A 19,415-nucleotide genomic window follows, 5' to 3' on the forward strand; every position below is an offset into this window, starting at 1 on the left:
GGTCGGTAATAATAGCTGGTGGTAGGTAGGTCGGTAATAATAGCTGGTGGTAGGTCGGTCGGTAATACTAGCTGGTGGTTTTGTCGGTCGGTAATACTAGCTGGTGGTAGGTCGGTAATAATAGCTGGTGGTAGGTCGGTAAGACTAGCTGGTGGTAGGTTGGTCGGTAATACTAGCTGGTGGTAGGTCGGTCGGTAATACTAGCTGGTGGTAGGTCGGTCGGTAATACTAGCTGGTGGTAGGTCGGTCGGTAAGACTAGCTGGTGGTAGGTCGGTAATAATAGCTGGTGGTAGGTCGGTCGGTAATAATAGCTGGTGGTAGGTCGGTCGGTAATAATAGCTGGTGGTAGGTCGGTCGGTAATACTAGCTGGTGGTTTTGTCGGTCGGTAATACTAGCTGGTGGTAGGTCGGTAATAATAGCTGGTGGTAGGTCGGTAAGACTAGCTGGTGGTAGGTTGGTCGGTAATACTAGCTGGTGGTAGGTCGGTCGGTAATACTAGCTGGTGGTAGGTCGGTCGGTCATAATAGCTGGTGGTAGGTCGGTCGGTAATACTAGCTGGTGGTAGGTCGGTCGGTAATACTAGCTGGTGGTAGGTCGGTCGGTAATACTAGCTGGTGGTAGGTTGGTCGGTAATACTAGCTGGTGGTAGGTTGGTCGGTAATACTAGCTGGTGGTAGGTCGGTCGGTAATAATAGCTGGTGGTAGGTCGGTCGGTAATACTAGCTGGTGGTAGGTCGGTCGGTAATAATAGCTGGTGGTAGGTCGGTCGGTAATAATAGCTGGTGGTAGGTCAGTCGGTAATACTAGCTGGTGGTAGGTTGGTCGGTAATACTAGCTGGTGGTAGGTCGGTCGGTAATACTAGCTGGTGGTAGGTCGGTCGGTAATAATAGCTGGTGGTAGGTCGGTCGGTAATACTAGCTGGTGGTAGGTTGGTCGGTAATAATAGCTGGTGGTAGGTTGGTCGGTAATACTAGCTGGTGGTAGGTCGGTCGGTAATACTAGCTGGTGGTAGGTCGGTCGGTAATAATAGCTGGTGGTAGGTCGGTCGGTAATAATAGCTGGTGGTAGGTCGGTCGGTAATAATAGCTGGTGGTAGGTCGGTCGGTAATAATAGCTGGTGGTAGGTCGGTCGGTAATACTAGCTGGTGGTAGGTCGGTAATAATAGCTGGTGGTAGGTCGGTCGGTAATAATAGCTGGTGGTAGGTTGGTCGGTAATACTAGCTGGTGGTAGGTCGGTCGGTAATACTAGCTGGTGGTAGGTCGGTCGGTAATAATAGCTGGTGGTAGGTTGGTCGGTAATACTAGCTGGTGGTAGGTCGGTCGGTAATACTAGCTGGTGGTAGGTCGGTCGGTAATAATAGCTGGTGGTAGGTCGGTCGGTAATAATAGCTGGTGGTAGGTCGGTCGGTAATAATAGCTGGTGGTAGGTCGGTCGGTAATACTAGCTGGTGGTAGGTCGGTCGGTAATACTAGCTGGTGGTAGGTCGGTCGGTAATAACAGCTGGTGGTAGGTCGGTAATACTAGCTGGTGGTAGGTCGGTCGGTAATAACAGCTGGTGGTAGGTCGGTAATACTAGCTGGTGGTAGGTCGGTCGGTAATAACAGCTGGTGGTAGGTCGGTCGGTAATAACAGCTGGTGGTAGGTCGGTCGGTAATAACAGCTGGTGGTAGGTCGGTCGGTAATAACAGCTGGTTGTAGGTCGGTAATAATAGCTGGTAGGTAGGTAATAATAGCTGGTAGGTAGGTAGGTACACTTACCGCTGTTTGTAAAGATAAAACCCGAAGCCTGCAAATATCAGGGCGAAAAAAGGCACAAGGATTGCTATGGCCACAGAGCTACTGTTTGTACCATGAGGTGGATTGGACGAGTTATTACTCTCTGACATGTTCAGACCTGTGTGGGAGAGGAACAACATGACTATTCAGTAACCTTTTAGTCTATATCAAATATTTCTGACATACACTTTTTATTTCTATATACTGAAATGACACAATATTGTTGACAGTGAGAAAGTTGATATAAAAACACAGTGGATATGTGGTGATGTTTACCTAGCCTCTGCAGTCCAAACTGGCCATAGTCTCTACCCTGTATGAAGCCTTGAAAGACATAGGTGGCACCATCAGGCTCTGCAGACACCTAGGAGAATACAGGCAGACAGATATGATCAGTCAGTCAGCGAGTCAATCAATCAGTCAGTCAGTCAGTCAATCAGTCAGTCAGGTAGTCCCGTCAGTCACGTCCTTTTGAAATGGTACTTTTCACCATGGGGTAGAATTATAAAGGAAAAATCCATATGTTCAGAATTGCATTTTTACTAAATATAAAACAAGGAGAGCATATTTTGTAATACACATGAAATAACACCTGGTAACCCGTTTGGATCACCAGGTGCACGGCTGTCGTTTTTCAGCAGAGCTCCCTCGTTGATTTACATTGGGTTCTCAGATGCCATTTCAACATTAATACACCACGTCCAATGAGTAGCAAGATCTCTATAAATCGTTCTGGATGAAAGCGCTACTAAATGACCAACATGTAAATGTTTCAATTCCACAAACCCCTCCTGTAAGTACGAAACGGTAAACTTACAAAACCGTCCATGGACCACGTCTCCTCCTTGACCTTGCCCAGCGTGGTGTGAGTGGACGTTTTCACATGGTACATGAGCAGCATCAACCGTGCTTCCTGGCTCTTATAGACACCTGCAGCACAACACAAAAGAACACACGAGGACAAGAGGGGTGATGTGAGGCCAAGGCACAACACTGATATACTGTAACTGGTGGTACTCAGGGGACACAATCACAGACAATGACCCAATGATGATGGTCTCCCTCTCCTATCTCACTCTTCGTCTGTATGTGTCTGTGTGGAAAATGAAAAGAGGTGATATAAACACTGAGCGCTATCTTCTTCAACCATGGAGCAATTTACTGTAGTAGAACACTCACTCATCAACCGTACTTTCTATTACTAACAGCCTCCTACAACCGAAGGCAGAGACAGGGAGCACCATATTAAGGTCTATCAGAGGCCCCGGCCCTTCGCTGTCGCTCCAAACAGACTGATGTACACAGTGGTAGTAATAACACACATTCAAGTAACATGCTCAATCCACTGCCTGGCCTCTCTAAATGTGAAATAAGCTAACGGTCCCCTGTTATTAAAAACACAAAATGGCCTCCTCCTGTGCCTCAGCGGTATGATTACTTGGTGATTTCTATATCTCCCAGACACATTTCTTCTCAGTGAGTGAATAGCGCTGCATTCACCTTTCTGTGTCATAATTTGCAACGGCTGCTGGGCAATTCAAAGTCCAATTTAAATTAAGCTGATTTATTTGATGATGTAAATCACATGTCAGCTAGGTTAAAGGCAGCTGTGGAGAAACGAGGGAGTAGGAGTGAGGGGGGAAGGAGTGAGATGGGAAAGAGTGAGATGGGAAAGAGTGAGATGGGAAAGAGTGAGATGGGAAGGAGTGAGGGGAGAAGGAGTGAGGGGAGAAGGAGTGATGGGGAAAGGAGTGAGGGGAGAAGGAGTGATGGGGTAAGGAGTGATGGGGAAAGGAGTGAGGGGAGAAGAAGAAGAGGGGGAAGGAGTGAGGGGAAGGAATGAAGGGGAAAGTAGTGAGGAGAAGGAGTGAGGGGGAAGGAATGAGGGGAGAAGGAGTGATGGGGAAAGGAGTGAGGGGAGAAGGAGTGAGGGGGAAGGAGTGATGGGGAAAGGAGAGGGGAGAAGGAGTGATGGGGAAAGGAGTGAGGGGAGAAGGAGTGATGGGGAAAGGAGTGATGGGGGAAGGAGTGACGGGGGAAGAAGAAGAGGGGGAAGGAGTGAGGGGAGAAGGAGTGAGGGGAGAAGGAGTGATGGGAGAAGGAGTGATGGGGAGAGGAGTGAGGGGAGAAGGAGTGATGGGGAAAGGAGTGAGGGGGAAAGGAGTGAGGGGGAAAGGAGTGAGGGGAGAAGGAGTGATGGGGAAAGGAGTGAGGGGAGAAGGAGTGAGGGGGAAGGAGTGATGGGGAAGGAGTGATGGGGAAAGGAGTGAGGGGAGAAGGAGTGAGGGGGAAGGAGTGATGGGGAAAGGAGAGGGGAGAAGGAGTGATGGGGAAAGGAGTGAGGGGGAAAGGAGTGAGGGGAGAAGGAGTGATGGGGAAAGGAGTGATGGGGAAAGGAGTGAGGGGGGAAGAAGAAGAGGGGGAAGGAGTGAGGGGAGAAGGAGTGAGGGGGAAGGAGTGATGGGGAAAGGAGTGATGGGGAAAGGAGTGAGGGGGAAGAGGTGAGGGGAGAAGAAGAAGAGGGGGAAGGAGTGAGGGGAGAAGGAGTGAGGGGAAAAGGAGTGAGGGGAAGGAATGAGGGCGAAAGGAGTGAAGAGAAGGAGTGAGGGGGAGGAGTGAGGGAGGAAGAGGAGAAGGGGGAAGGAGTGAGGGAGGAAGAGGAGAAGGAGTGAGGGGGAAAGGAGTCAGGGGGAAGGAGTGAGAGAGGAAGGAGTGATGGGGGAAGGAGTGAGGGAGGAAGAGGAGAAGGAGTGAGGGGGAAAGGAGTGAGAGAGGAAGGAGTGATGGGGGAAGGAGTGAGGGAGGAAGAGGAGAAGGGGGGAAGGAGTGTTGGAGGAAGAGGAGGAGTGAGGGTGGAAGGAGTGCGAGGGACGGAGTGAAGGGGAAGAGGAGAAGGAGTGAGAGGAAAGGAATGAGAGGGAAGGAGTGAGGGGGAAGAGGAGAAGGGGACTCTTCTCTCCAGATAATTATGGTAAATCCGTGAAAGATTTGTCAGATCAGATTAATATTTCATTTAAGAGAAATGTGGGGGGGGGGGGGGTAGTTTTACACATCCATTAGGCTACACTAATGAAGGTACATTAAGGGACAGAATAAATATTATATTAAGGGGCTATGCGAAAACACCCCCCCCAAAATGAATATGAAATAAATGAGTCATAGCTTTCAAATCAATTACAGCACACTGAAAAATCAAAACACCTCAACTCAAAACATGTTCTCAGATCAGACAGACCATAAATTCCCTTTTCTATGTTAGCAAATGTCCTCCACACAGGCAAATAAACAACATAATTGAATTTCCCACTAAGTAGATACAGTCCTAAATGGATACCGTCTGACATTAAGGCCCTACCAATCAAACAATGTCAGCTATGTTTAGTAACACTCATTTCTAGTCATATGCATATTGTGGGAGAGAAACTCTGCATCTGAAACGCAGGCTCCATTCTACTCCAGTGACTACATGATGACATGCTATGTGTGTGTGAATCTGTGTGTGTGTATTAATCTGTGTGTGTGTGTGTGTGTTCAAGGAGTGGCTAGGGACCTTGCCTAGCGTGTCCTCTCTGTATAATATGGCATAAAATGCAGATGTCATACCTGAAAGCAGCAGTTCCATGTTGCTATTGGTCAAGGATACGTTAACCCTTCCCGTGGTGGCGTTAAAGCTTGTGATACTCAGAGTCATTGGTTGTTTTCTTCCCTTGTAGTTGTATGAACCCTTCCATATATAGTTAGGAGCAAAGACGTCATCAGGAACTGAAACAGAGCATAGACAATATTGATTATTAGAGGGCCTTGGTTGTGCCTGAGGTTGGTCAAGCGGTTAAGTCCACACGCCATCCCCTTGCCTGCGTGGGATCGAATCCTGGCCCCACCGGTCTTCACACTGTCTTCCCTTTTCATTTCTATTCTTTCAATAAAACTGAACAAATATTTTAAGAAATAAGAGGAAAACAGAAAAATAGGACCTTGGTTAAGTCATACTGTCACTGTTTGTAAGTCTATAGAATTCATCATGATTGATCAAATACTACTAATGTTCACAGACACAGGGCCCTGGGACCTTTCATCCTGTGTCACACCCTGATCTGTTTCACTTTGTGCTTGTTTCCACCCCCCTCCAGGTGTTGCCCATCTTCCCCCCCCCTCCAGGTGTTGCCCATCTTCCCCCCCCCTCCAGGTGTTGCCCATCTTCCCCCATTATTCCCATTTTTATACCTGTGTTCTCTGTTTTTCTGTTGCCAGTTCGTTTTGTCCGTCAAGCCTAACAGCATTTTCCCCCTTGCTCCTGTCTTTTTCTATAGTTCCTGTTTTCTAGTTTTCCCGGTTTTGACCATTCTGCCTGCCCTGACCCTGAGCCTGCCTGCCGTTCTGTACCTTGTCACACCACCCTGGATTATTAACCTCTGCCTGCCGTGACCCTGAGACTGCCTGCCGTGACCCCGAGACTGCCTGCCGTTCTGTACCTTGTCACACCACCCTGGATTATTAACCTCTGCCTGCCGTGACCCCGAGACTGCATGCCGTGACCCTGAGACTGCCTGCCGTGACCCCGAGACTGCCTGCCGTGACCCTGAGACTGCCTGCCGTGACCCTGAGACTGCCTGCCGTGACCCTGAGACTGCCTGCCGTGACCCTGAGACTGCCTGCCGTGACCCTGAGACTGCATGCCGTGACCCTGAGACTGCCTGCCGTGACCCTGAGACTGCCTGCCGTTCTGTACCTTGTCACACCACCCTGGATTATTAACCTCTGCCTGCCGTGACCCCGAGACTGCATGCCGTGACCCTGAGACTGCCTGCCGTGACCCTGAGACTGCCTGCCGTTCTGTACCTTGTCACACCACCCTGGATTATTAACCTCTGCCTGCCGTGACCCCGAGACTGCCTGCCGTGACCCTGAGACTGCCTGCCCTGACCCTGAGACTGCCTGCCGTGACCCTGAGACTGCCTGCCGTTCTGTACCTTGTCACACCACCCTGGATTATTAACCTCTGCCTGCCGTGACCCCGAGACTGCCTGCCGTGACCCCGAGACTGCCTGCCGTTCTGTACCTTGTCACACCACCCTGGATTATTAACCTCTGCCTGCCGTGACCCCGAGACTGCCTGCCGTGACCCCGAGACTGCATGCCGTGACCCTGAGACTGCCTGCCGTGACCCCGAGACTGCCTGCCGTGACCCCGAGACTGCCTGCCGTGACCCTGAGACTGCCTGCCGTGACCCTGAGACTGCCTGCCGTGACCCTGAGACTGCCTGCCGTGACCCTGAGACTGCCTGCCGTGACCCCGAGACTGCCTGCCGTGACCCCGAGACTGCCTGCCGTGACCCTGAGATTGCCTGCCGTGACCCTGAGACTGCCTGCCGTTCTGTACCTTGTCACACCACCCTGGATTATTAACCTCTGCCTGCCCTGACCCCGAGACTGCCTGCCGTGACCCCGAGACTGCCTGCCGTGACCCTGAGACTGCCTGCTGTGACCCTGAGACTGCCTGCCCTGACCCTGAGACTGCCTGCCGTTCTGTACCTTTTGAATCTGATCTGGATTGCTGACCCCTGCCTGCCCTTGACCTGGCGTTTTGCATGCCCCTGTTCTAGTAATAAACTGTTGTTACTTCAACACTGTCTGCATCTGGGTCTTCCCTAAAACGTGACACTCAGAGTATGTCAAACTTAGTAATTTACCTCCAAGCTTTTAAAAAACTTAGTTCCTCTCCAAGTTGATAAATGTTAAACTTGTTATGAAGGTAGTGGAAACTTTGGGATGGTTGGGCTGCTATATCTGTAACGTTCGTTCTCCTCCTCGTCTGAGGAGGAGCATGGATCGGACCAATATGCAGCGAGGTATGAAGACATAATGAATTTATTTTATCAAGACGAACACGAAGAACACTTGATAAAACTACAAAATAACAAACGACGTGAACAGACCTGAACTTGAAAACAAAACGCACGAACAGGAACGAACACACACTGCCCCTCAGTCCGGAGCTGCCAATCAGTCCGGTGCTGCCCCTCAGTCCGGTGCTGCCCCTTAATCCAGTGGGGTTAATATGGAGGAGGCCACGGAAGCGGGGATTGACTATGGTGGGGTGGGGACAACGTCCAGAGCCAGAGCCACCACCGTGGACAGATGCCCACCCAGACCCTCCCCTATAGGTTCAGGTTTTGCGGCCGGAGTCCGCACCTTGGGGGGGGGGGGGGGGGGGTACTGTCACGTTCCTGACCTTATTTCCTTTATTTTGTCTTTGTTTAGTATGGTCAGGACGTGAGCTGGGTGGGCAGTCTATGTTATTTGTTTCTATGTTTAGGTTTGTCAACTAGCCTGATATGGTTCTCAATCAGGGGCAGGTGTTTTACGTTTCCTCTGATTGAGAACCATATTTAGGTAGGCTGTTCACACTGTTTGTGGGTGATTGTTCCTGTGTCAGTGTTTGTACCACACGGGACTGTTTCGTTTTCGTTCGTTCGTTCGTGTGTTCCGTCCTGTTCGTGCGTTCATGTGTTTTGGTTCTCAAGTTCAGGTCTGTTCACGTCATTTGTTATTTTGTGGTTTGTTCAAGTGTTTTTTCGTCTTCGTTTAAATAAACGTGTTTATGTCTTCACAATACGCTGCATTTTGGTCCGATCCTTGCTCCTCCTCAGAAGAGGAGAAAGACGAGCGTTACAGTATCACGGCACCACAGATTACTCCGTGAGAGAGAAAGAGTAAAAGAGAAATAGAGAGAGAGAGAGAACGAGAGAGAGCGTAAGACTGTCAGGCCTGTGCTGCCGGGACGTTTTACCGTCAGACTCACTTTTTCCAGTCTTCATTAACTTCTAGTCCCTCAAGAGGGGCACTCAAGATTGAATTAAGGACACCAGTCCTTCTGAGGTGCTATTAGCGAAGCGCTCGCCCCCTGCGAGGCCAGATGAAGCTGTTCATATTCATTCTGTTGTGAATGCTAGCTGCACTTTACAGTACCGGCATCAGAGTAGTATTTTGTAATCAGAACATTGCTATTTTTGATGTTGCTGTAATGTATGTAATGTATGTATGTATGTATGTATGTATGTGTGTATGTGTGTATGTGTGTATGTGTATGTGTGTGTGTGTGTGTGTGTGTGTGTGTGTGTGTGTGTGTGGTGATGACACTTCAGTCAGGCACTCACCGTTCAGCTTGGGACTGGGTGTCCCTGCCACTGGCTTGATGGGCTTCTCTGAGAGTTTGGACCCAGCTATAGGAGACAAAAAAACAGCATTAGTCCCATTATGTCACATCAACTTCCCCATGCGGGGACTTACTAATCATGTATTGATGTACATCAGCAACACACATCAAGAGATAATGCAATTTAACTCCTTGGGGTCGAATTCTGAGTTCTATTGTCAGTTCCATTTAGAGTTCTGGATGTGGAATTTCTAAATATCTGGATCTGGGTAATCTGGGTAATAAATGCATATGGTGTGTCCTGGAATGTAAAAGTCAAGCATGACATCTTGTACAAATGATAGAAAATCTAATCAAATCAAAGTTGATTTGTCCTCCGGATATTCACAGGATACAGCGAAGTCTACATAGTACAATGACATGCTTACTTGCAAGCTTTCCTCTCATTATGTTTTTGGTAATAAAAGTATAAAAGGTATCTGGTAAGAAGAAACAAGACGAAGTGAGAAACCCAGAAATAAGCATGTATGGGGTTATGCAGTAGGGCGTGTTCTGTGGCCCTCTACATGACAGTGAAGGTAAGTGCCATCGGTGTGCCATCGGTGTCCTGTCTGTTCCACTGCACTGGCATGATAGACACTAGAATAGCACAAGATGCCGTCTGCTGCAGTGGTAGCAGAGCAGCCTGGCACAGTGGGAACTTCTCCCACAACATTACACATCTGTTAATGTGTGTGTAATTACTCTGTGGCCTGCAGTGCACAGCTGTGCGATGCAGCAGTGGCCAGGAGTGTGTGTGAATATGCTCCATACCATTGCGGCTGCAATCACGGCCTGCGGCACAAGAGAGCCTCTGTACTGTATCAGCATATGCCATTACACACACACACACACACACACACACACACACACACACACACACACACACACACACACACACACACACACACACACACACACACACACACACACACACACACACACACACACACACACACACACACACACACACACACACACGGATGGCTAAGGTTAGGATTGGTGGAAAGTTAGGTGGAACTTCACCCTGGAGCCACACAGACACAAACAAACACACTGGACATGTCATGTTCCTGTCCTGTACCTCGACAAATGGGCATCTTCCCGGTCCAGGTACCGTCGGACTTGCAGACGCGGTGTTCCGAGCCCCCGGACAGGAAGAACCCAGCCTGGCAGGAGTAGAGGAGGGTGTAGCCAAACCCTGGCAGGTCCATCCCCATCACCTCCACATGGGCCGGGCTCTCTGGCTGCTTACACGAGTGGGCTGGGAGGGAGGGAGAAGGAGGGGGAGAAAAGAAGAGGGCGGGAGAGGGAGAGGAAGAACAAATGAAAGAGACTGAGGAAAGGAGAAAGAAAGAGAGAGAAGCGCTTTTTCCACATACTAATATGGTTCTTCTCACCTGTACCTGCCCATGTCTGTCTGCTATTCTTCTCACCTCCCCATGTCTGTCTGCTATTCTTCTCACCTGCCCATGTCTGTCTGCTATTCTTCTCACCTCCCCATGTCTGTCTGCTATTCTTCTCACCTGCCCATGTCTGTCTGCTATTCTTCTCACCTGCCCATGTCTGTCTGCTATTCTTCTCACCTGCCCATGTCTGTCTGCTATTCTTCTCACCTCCCCATGTCTGTCTGCTATTCTTCTCACCTCCCTATGTCTGTCTGCTATTCTTCTCACCTGCCCATGTCTGTCTGCTATTCTTCTCACCTCCCCATGTCTGTCTGCTATTCTTCTCACCTGCCCATGTCTGTCTGCTATTCTTCTCACCTTCCCATATCTGTCTGCTATTCTTCTCACCTTCCCATATCTGTCTGCTATTCTTCTCACCTTCCCATATCTGTCTGCTATTCTTCTCACCTGCACCTGCCCATATCTGTCTGCTATTCTTCTCACCTTCCCATATCTGTCTGCTATTCTTCTCACCTGCACCTCCCCATGTCTGTCTACTATTCTTCTCACCTGCACCTGCCCATATCTGTCTGCTATTCTTCTCACCTGCCCATATCTGTCTGCTATTCTTCTTACCTGCCCATATCTGTCTGCTATTCTTCTCACCTGCACCTGCCTATATCTGTCTGCTATTCTTCTCACCTGCCCATATCTGTCTACAATTATTCTCAATATCTGCCCATAGCTGCAGCCTCCATCAAAGTTCTATTGAATTTTCTTTTACATTATTTTGCAAAGTCACTGGCTGGTATACGTCTTTCCTTCATGACTTCACTTTTTGTATCCTGCACTTGCAAGTGACTAGATGTGCTTACACCAAGTCTGCACTGATTCACTGGCTACCCAGAACCTTAGACAAACAGAACACTCTAAACACAAAGACACCTCCTACTGCTGCACTGTGTGTGTGAATACGACTGGTTACTTTCTCAGGGATGGATGGTTGCATTCTACACAGTCTACAGAGATGGCCTGGAGTTGAGTTGAGCAACCCAGAAAGGGTCAGATATGCACTGATGTGTTGTGGCAGCCTGCACAGAGTGAAAGAGAAGTGTGTGTGTGTGTACAGTGTGTGTGTGTGTCTTTACCTGTCACTGCCCCAACCCACCAACCCATGGAAGATCAAACAGCAGGAGATTCTCAGTCACTCAGCTAAGCCAGTGAACCACTATCATCCATCTTTGATCAAAAGGGGCTGGGATTAGGTATGTGGAGGGAGCAATGCTCCAACTGACCCACCAATTCTCTTTTATTTTGGGGTATTTTTTGTGTGTGTGTATGTGTGTGTTTGTATATGTGTGTGTATGCGTGTGTGTATGTGTGTATGTGTGTGTGTGTATGTGGGTGTGTGTGTGTGTGTGTATGTGTGTGTGTGTGTGTATGCGTGTATGTGTGTGTGTGTGTGTGTGTGTATGTGTGTGTGTGTATGCGTGTATGTGTGTGTGTGTGTGTGTGTGTGTATGTATGTGTGTGTATATGTGAATGCGTGTGTGTGTATGTGTGTGTGTGTGTGTGTGTGTGTGTGTGTGTGTGTGTGTGTGTGTGTGTGTGTGTGTGTGTGTGTGTGTGTGTGTGTGTGTGTGTGTGTGTGTGTGTGTGTGTGTGTTGATGGGTCTCTTGATGATTAACAGTACAGGAGGCAGGGGGATATTTTGGGGCAGTGTGATAGCTGTTGGAGGTTATGGTGAGACTTAAGTATTCTTTTTTTGTTTATTCCAATATGAAAAGGGCTATGTATAGTTACTGAATATTACATTACACACTGTGAGTAATCCTACACATATTGTACTATATCAATGACATTTATGTGACACTGGGTGTTGACATTTCTTCACACAATTGGCAGAATATAGGCTAATTACAGAAAGAGTGAAATGTAGTTATGAGTAAAGATGCTTGGAGTGAACAGCAATCTGACATTGGTAGCCATCTGTCAATGCTCTCTAAGTCAGCCATGTAACAAACTGATTTAAGGGAGTTCACCCAGCTAGCACATAATGTTCTGAGGACGATATGTTTCTTAGAGCTTGGTGAGAGTGTGGTTTACTATGGTTATTTTGCATACAACATTCCCACAACTTTCTGGGAATGGTGCAGAATAGTTACTTGGTTTTGGAACATTCTCAGCACATTTTAGGAACTTGACAAAAAAACTTTTAAAAAATGATATTTCATTAATTTAACAGAATTTTTCCTAAAAGTTCAAACATGGTTACATTTAATTTCAATTTTAGTAATGTTCTATGAACGTTCTCGAACTGGTTTGACATTGGGAATGTTCTCAAATAGTTCAGAGAACGTTAAGATACAGCGTTCTTCTGTGGGAATTTCAGAACTTCAGCCTAACGTTTCCTACAGGTTTCTTTGTGGTTCTATTTAATTCATGTTCTCACATCGTTCAGTTCTCAGCATTAACAAAACTCTATCTTCTATCTTGTTAAGTGTGTTCAGGTGTGTTGGCCACACCCACTAACTGGCAACACCTGATCTTAATGAGTGCTCGTTTCCTTTGAAATGGGGGTCTGTTTGAATAGACTAACATGTAAAAACATGGCATGCTAGCCTCCATCCTGGTGGCGCAGTGGACTAATTCCATGGACAGAGAAAAGAAGATCATAGGTTTAATTTAAATCTCACTGACGCCGTGCCAAAGTAATAATACAACATTCTCAGAAACACCTTGCAACCTAAAAATGTACGTTTTCACATTCGTTCTCAGGACATTCAGTTTTACCAGTCAGGAAACTTATGGCTTCGTTCCTAGAACCTAATCGGAAACCAAAAACGTACGTTCCCACAACTTCCAAGGAACCAAATGTGCTAGCTGGGGCCTTTGATTGTATCTTCCATGGCTGGGCAGACAGAGAGTGTGCATCCACTGCCACCCTGGCATTTCTTCTTCCATTTGACTGGAAATTATATCTGTATTCCAATCATTTTCTCATACAATACATTAATATTGCGGTAAGCCTATACTTAATTAGTGTATATAAATCATATTTTAACACCATTTCCTCATACTACTACTAAGTGCTATATCCTTATACTACTACTGTGCTATATCGTTATACTGCTAGATGGAGAGGGTGATGGGGGTGGGTGCTTTGCCATGGTGTGACGTGGGAGTGACGTGCATGTGTGAGTGGGGAGGGATGGAGACCGGCTGTATGGGGAGATAAGACCAGGGTTTGTCTTTCTCTCCTCCCTGCCTGGATGGGGACATTAACACTCCTGGGATAGGTGGGTGGGTGGGTGGGTGGGTGGGTGAGTGAGTGAGTGAGTGAGTGAGTGAGTGAGTGAGTGAGTGAGTGAGTGAGTGAGTGAGTGAGTGAGTGAGTGAGAGAGAGAGAGAGAGAGAGAGAGAGAGAGAGAGAGAGAGAGAGAGAGAGAGAGAGTGTGAGGGAGAGAGAGAGAGAGAGAGAGAGTGAGAGTGAGAGAGCGAGAGACAAAAAGAGACCACCACCACCATCCCCTCTATACCCCCCCATCTCACCCCACTTTACCCTGCCACACCCTGTCTCACCCTGCCTCACCCTATCCCCATAGAGGTAGCTGAGTGGATAAGACTACCCTGAGGGGGGCTGACTGACGATTCGTGTGGATGGTTGCCTCCAAACGGCACCCTATCCCCTATATTGTGAACTACATTCTCCTATGGTCCCTGATCAAAAGTAGTGCCCTATACAGGGGATGGGGGGCATTTGGGAGAGAGCCGATGTGAAGGTTAGGGTCTCTCCCGCTAGGCTGGGTCTCTGAGTCTACCTCCATAAAGATTATCTCTTCATGAGAATCATCCTTCCCCTCTGATATATCAGCTCACCTGCTGTGACGGTGAGAGTAGAAAATGATCCTTGCTGTTTCCAATAATGTGAATTAATTTTCAAAGTGGCAGTTATTAAATATGACCTTGAAGCTTGGCAGAGTGCGCTACTTTATCATTGAAAAAGTAATGAAGCCCTTTGGTTCGGTAGCAGGCGCTAACGGAGATAGTTGTGCCATGATCCTGCTAAGATCCTTGTTACCTAGGAAACAGCCAACTGCTCTTATGCAAGCAAAACTTTTTTCAAAACACCTGCATGTAATCACCCGCAAGACTCCTGTGCCTGACATAACAGATGTGCTGTATAATCCTCAAAGATATACAGTACAAGCCACACTTTCTGAGCGTCAGTACGGCAGAACCATGACAAACTAGTGTAGTTAGGACCACATCACGTCTCCCTCTCTCTCTCTCCCTCTTCTTACTCTTTGTGGCTAATGTGTAAAAAATTGTCAGTGGTTCCTAAGATGTGTTTATTTTACAGATGAACACGGTGATGTGGTCAGAGTGACATGTCACGGTCAGAGTGATGGCAGTGAGAATGGCCAGAAGTGACAGATATCATGGAGGACCCTAGCTAGAGTCGGGGATGGACTGACTATAGAAACAGAATCCTAGAATAGGTTGACCATAGAAACATAATCCTAGAATGGGCTGACCATAGAAATAGAATCCTAGAATGGCAGGACCATAAAAATACGATCCTAGAATGGGTTGACCATAGAACTAGAATCCTAGAATGGGTTTATCATAGAAATATAATCCTAGAATGGGATGACCATATAAATGCAATTATATAATGGGGGATTTTCCTATGATGATGTCATCATGGGCATCAGAGGGTATAACTACAGCAGTTGTTGTGACTAGGCATCACAGAGGGACAGTGTGGGGTGGTTCTCAAACCTCTTCTGGGGACCGTTCCATGTATTTGATCGATTCCACAGCTAGCACTCCTGATTCAACTAGTCAACTAATCATCAAGCCCTTGACTAGGTGAATCAGGTGAGTTAGTTCAGGGCTACAACAAATTGTGAAAATGTCTGAGGGTCCCTCAGGAGAGGTTTGAGAACCACCCCCTCCCTATACTGTCCCTCTTTGACCCAGTCACAATAACGGCTGTAGCTATACCCTCTGATACCCGTGACATCATCAGAACCACGGCAGTAGGGGGTGTGATGTGACTCACGGATACACTCTGGCTGGGAGCCGCTCCAGGTAAGGTCCGCCTGGCAGAGCCGGGTGGTGGAGCCCTGGAGCAGGTGACCCAGATGGCACTGGAACGCCACCATGCTGCCCACCTGTGTTAGAGTAGAGAGACAACTGAGTGCACCTGCATTTCCAATAGGCGCAGGAGTAGAGAAACACAACACAACACACACACACACACACACACACACACACACACACACACACACACACACACACACACACACACACACACACACACACACACACACACACACACACACACACACACACACACACCATCGTTAGGATCTATGTAGTTATAGTAACAAAGGCATAAAGAGTATAACATATTCTTATATTCACACTAGTCTCAGAGGCCTATAAAAAGTCCTTGGGCTTCAAGCGTCAGGAGTCAAGCTAGCTAGGAATAGATCAGCTTGAGTATTCAGCGTGAGGGGTCAGGCTAGCTAGGAATAGATCAGCTGGAGTATTCAGCGTGAGGGGTCAGGCTAGCTAGGAATAGATCAGCTGGAGTATTCAGCGTGAGGGGTCAGGCTAGCTAGGAATAGATCAGCTGGAGTATTCAGCGTGAGGGGTCAGGCTAGCTAGGAATAGATCAGAGGGAGTATTCAGCGTGAGGAGTCAGGCTAGCTAGGAATAGATCAGAGGGAGTATTCAGCGTGAGGAGTCAGGCTAGCTAGGAATAGATCAGAGGGAGTATTCAGCGTGAGGAGTCAGGCTAGCTAGGAATAGATCAGAGGGAGTATTCAGCGTGAGGAGTCAGGCTAGCTAGGAATAGATCAGAGGGATTATTCAGCGTGAGGGGTCAGGCTAGCTAGGAATAGATCAGAGGGAGTATTCAGCGTGAGGGGTCAGGCTAGCTAGGAATAGATCAGAGGGAGTATTCAGCGTGAGGGGTCAGGCTAGCTAGGAATAGATCAGCTGGAGTATTCAGCGTGAGGGGTCAGGCTAGCTAGGAATAGATCAGAGGGAGTATTCAGCGTGAGGGGTCAGGCTAGCTAGGAATAGAGCAGCTGGAGTATTCAGCGTGAGGGGTCAGGCTAGCTAGGAATAGAGCAGCTGGAGTATTCAGCGTGAGGGGTCAGGCTAGCTAGGAATAGATCAGCTGGAGTATTCAGCGTGAGGGGTCAGGCTAGCTAGGAATAGATCAGCTGGAGTATTCAGCGTGAGGGGTCAGGCTAGCTAGGAATAGATCAGAGGGAGTATTCAGCGTGAGGGGTCAGGCTAGCTAGGAATAGATCAGCTGGAGTATTCAGCGTGAGGGGTCAGGCTAGCTAGGAATAGATCAGAGGGAGTATTCAGCGTGAGGGGTCAGGCTAGCTAGGAATAGATCAGAGGGAGTATTCAGCGAGAGGGGTCAGGCTAGCTAGGAATAGATCAGAGGGAGTATTCAGCGTGAGGGGTCAGGCTAGCTAGGAATAGATCAGCTGGAGTATTCAGCGTGAGGGGTCAGGCTAGCTAGGAATAGGAGTGCTTCAATTTAAAGGCCAGTTTGATATCACCTTTGATGTTGCTATCAAACAAAGGCTGTGATGTACACACACGCGTCAACTCTTGAATCCCTATGAAAGGTTTCGTTTAAGCAGCATCCATCAAACCAACACGTTCCCTGGTTCAGACTGATCACTGATGCCCTTTCAAAGAGCGACATATCAGATTAGCCCTTGTCAGCTCTTTTCAGCTCTCTCAGCCTTCCTCTGTTTGCATGTGTGTGTGTGTGTGTAGATGTGTGTGAGTCCATGTGTGTGTGTGTGTGTGTATGTGTGTGTGTGTGTGCATTCACGACTCTATGTGTGTGTGTGCGTGTCTATGTGTGTGACAGAGCCTGGGGAGTGAAATATGAAAACGTGTCATGGAATGACACAGTGGCTTCACACATTAATTGATTAACATGTCGTCCCCGGTGCTGAAACACAGTCTGACGAGTAATAAGACTCATGGCCTTATCTCTGGGATACAATATCTCCTTCACTTTGCTTCAATATCATTAGGCTGCAGCCAGCAAAGTCTCCTCTCCTCTCCTTCTCCTCCCCTGTCCCTCTCTCTCCCCATCTCTCTCTATCTATCTAATTTCTTAATCTCTCTCTCTCTCTCTCCCTCCCTCCCTCTCTCTCTCTATCCATCTAATTTCTTAATCTTTTTCTCCCTCTCTCTCTATCTCTCTCTCTCCCCCTCCCTATCTATCTCATTTCTTAATCTTTTTCTCCCTCTCTCTCTCTCTCTCTCCCCCCCTCTCTCTCCCCCTCCCTCCCTCTCTTTCTCTCTCTCTCTCTCTCTCTCCCTCCCTCCCTCCTGAGGGCGAGACAAATGATTTATGGGTGTGAAAGCCTGATATTTCACTGTTCTCTCTGAAGCCTGAGCATGACTTGACCCCAAATGTTACAATAAGGCTTGAATTCTTAATGCCAGCGCATTCGGGCAGGAACCCTTCCTCTCACTCCATATTATATTTATCCCCTGACAAAAATATGAATAAAGTTCATTCCCAGCAAGAGCCCTCAAGCCCTTCTCTACCCCCTTCCTCCCTCTCACTCCTTTTCCCCTGGCGAAAATATTCCTAAAGTTCATTCATGTTACCAGACGCGGGAGCTCTTTTCCATGTCTTGACTTAATAAGGAGGAGCTACCGAAATAGCAATGAGAAATAACTCTCCCCTTCCCTTCTGTGTGTTCCGTGTGTTCCGTGTGTTCCATGTGTTCCGTGTGTTCCGTATGTTCTGTGTGTTCCGTGTGTTCCATGTGTTCCGTGTGTTCTTTGTGTTCTGTGTGTAACCATCTCCTTTATCTAGTGGTGGTCCACCAGCGTAGCTCTGAACACTGTATAATGTACTAGTGTTTACTGATAAGTCTAGAATGGATTGATGATTTAGTACAATGTGCGCTAGATAGATGTATTCTATCTAATAGACTGTTTATGATGCAACAGAACCCCAGGAGAGAAGGAAAACACTGTTGTCTTTGACTACATGCTGCTCTTCACTTTTATGTCATTTGATATTTGCTGTCTTTCTTTTTAATTCACAATTAGAGGCAAGCCATGCAGCAAATGTGTTTCTCTTTTCCCAGACAAATCACGGCAATTTGCCGTACAGTTTTGCCATTTATCAGTCCTAACAACGTAAACACAGATCTGTTGGTGGGGGAAAGTTGTAGCGTTTTAAGGCTCATTAGGGACATGGAACGGAGGAAGGACTGCTTGTGTTTACAGGTCCCGCTGTGTAGACACCGTAGGACTCCAGAACGGTCAGAAACAAACACACACACACACACACACACACACACACACACACACACACACACACACACACACACACACACACACACACACACACACACACACACACACACACACACACACACACACACACACACAAGGGAGCACGGATAGAAACATGGATGGAAGCATGCATATGCACATGCACGCACAAATATAATGGACGCACGCACACACGCACACACAATGAAATAATAGCCACACAAATATGAACCCTTGTAAACACAAACAGGGTTAGACTCTATTCTCAGCATCAACCCTGTTTTATAGCTTGCTCGTGATATTTGTGAACAGTAACGTACACCATGGTAAGGTGTTTCATAGCTTTTTTTTGTTCTTAAATGAAAATGTCTTCTTCATCAGAAATATCCACCATCACCATGCTCATCATCATAATCATCATCATTCTATGGGTAGTCTTCATCTGTCTTTTTGCTAGCTAGGGCCATCTACTTTAAGTGCTGCCTGTCTTCCCAGTAGCCTTCTTGGTGTGTGAACTGCTGACTGCTATTAACTTGCAGATGATTGTTGACACATCAACCAGGATTAAGGGGCAGGGCAATTTGCAACTGTTGTTATCTTGGTAATCAGTGGCTGTATTGGAGGGGAGGGTGGTTTCTCCTCTCCGAAGCAATCAGCAATTAGTACAGGGAGATGTGCTCTTCACCTCTGCAAGGCAATGGTCAA

The 19,415-nt window shown here is 47.7% G+C and overlaps 1 protein-coding gene across 2 annotated transcripts in view; it reads right to left on the bottom strand.

Moving 5' to 3' along the window:
• The window catches only part of LOC139555242 (CUB and sushi domain-containing protein 3-like), a 773,621-nt gene that overhangs the window by 2,636 nt on the left and 751,570 nt on the right, over positions 1–19,415 (bottom strand). For both annotated transcript variants that reach the window (XM_071368883.1, XM_071368882.1), the window contains exons 63-69: positions 15,433–15,544; positions 10,060–10,239; positions 8,938–9,003; positions 5,385–5,543; positions 2,599–2,711; positions 2,058–2,145; positions 1,764–1,899 (exon numbers count right to left, since the gene is read on the bottom strand). In XM_071368883.1, coding sequence (XP_071224984.1) covers positions 1,764–1,899; positions 2,058–2,145; positions 2,599–2,711; positions 5,385–5,543; positions 8,938–9,003; positions 10,060–10,239; positions 15,433–15,544 — 854 coding nt within the window. The remainder of the gene's footprint in view (positions 1–1,763; positions 1,900–2,057; positions 2,146–2,598; positions 2,712–5,384; positions 5,544–8,937; positions 9,004–10,059; positions 10,240–15,432; positions 15,545–19,415) is intronic.

This window comes from Salvelinus alpinus, chromosome 26 (assembly GCF_045679555.1).
Source record: "Salvelinus alpinus chromosome 26, SLU_Salpinus.1, whole genome shotgun sequence".
NCBI classification, from domain to species: Eukaryota; Metazoa; Chordata; class Actinopteri; order Salmoniformes; family Salmonidae; genus Salvelinus; species Salvelinus alpinus.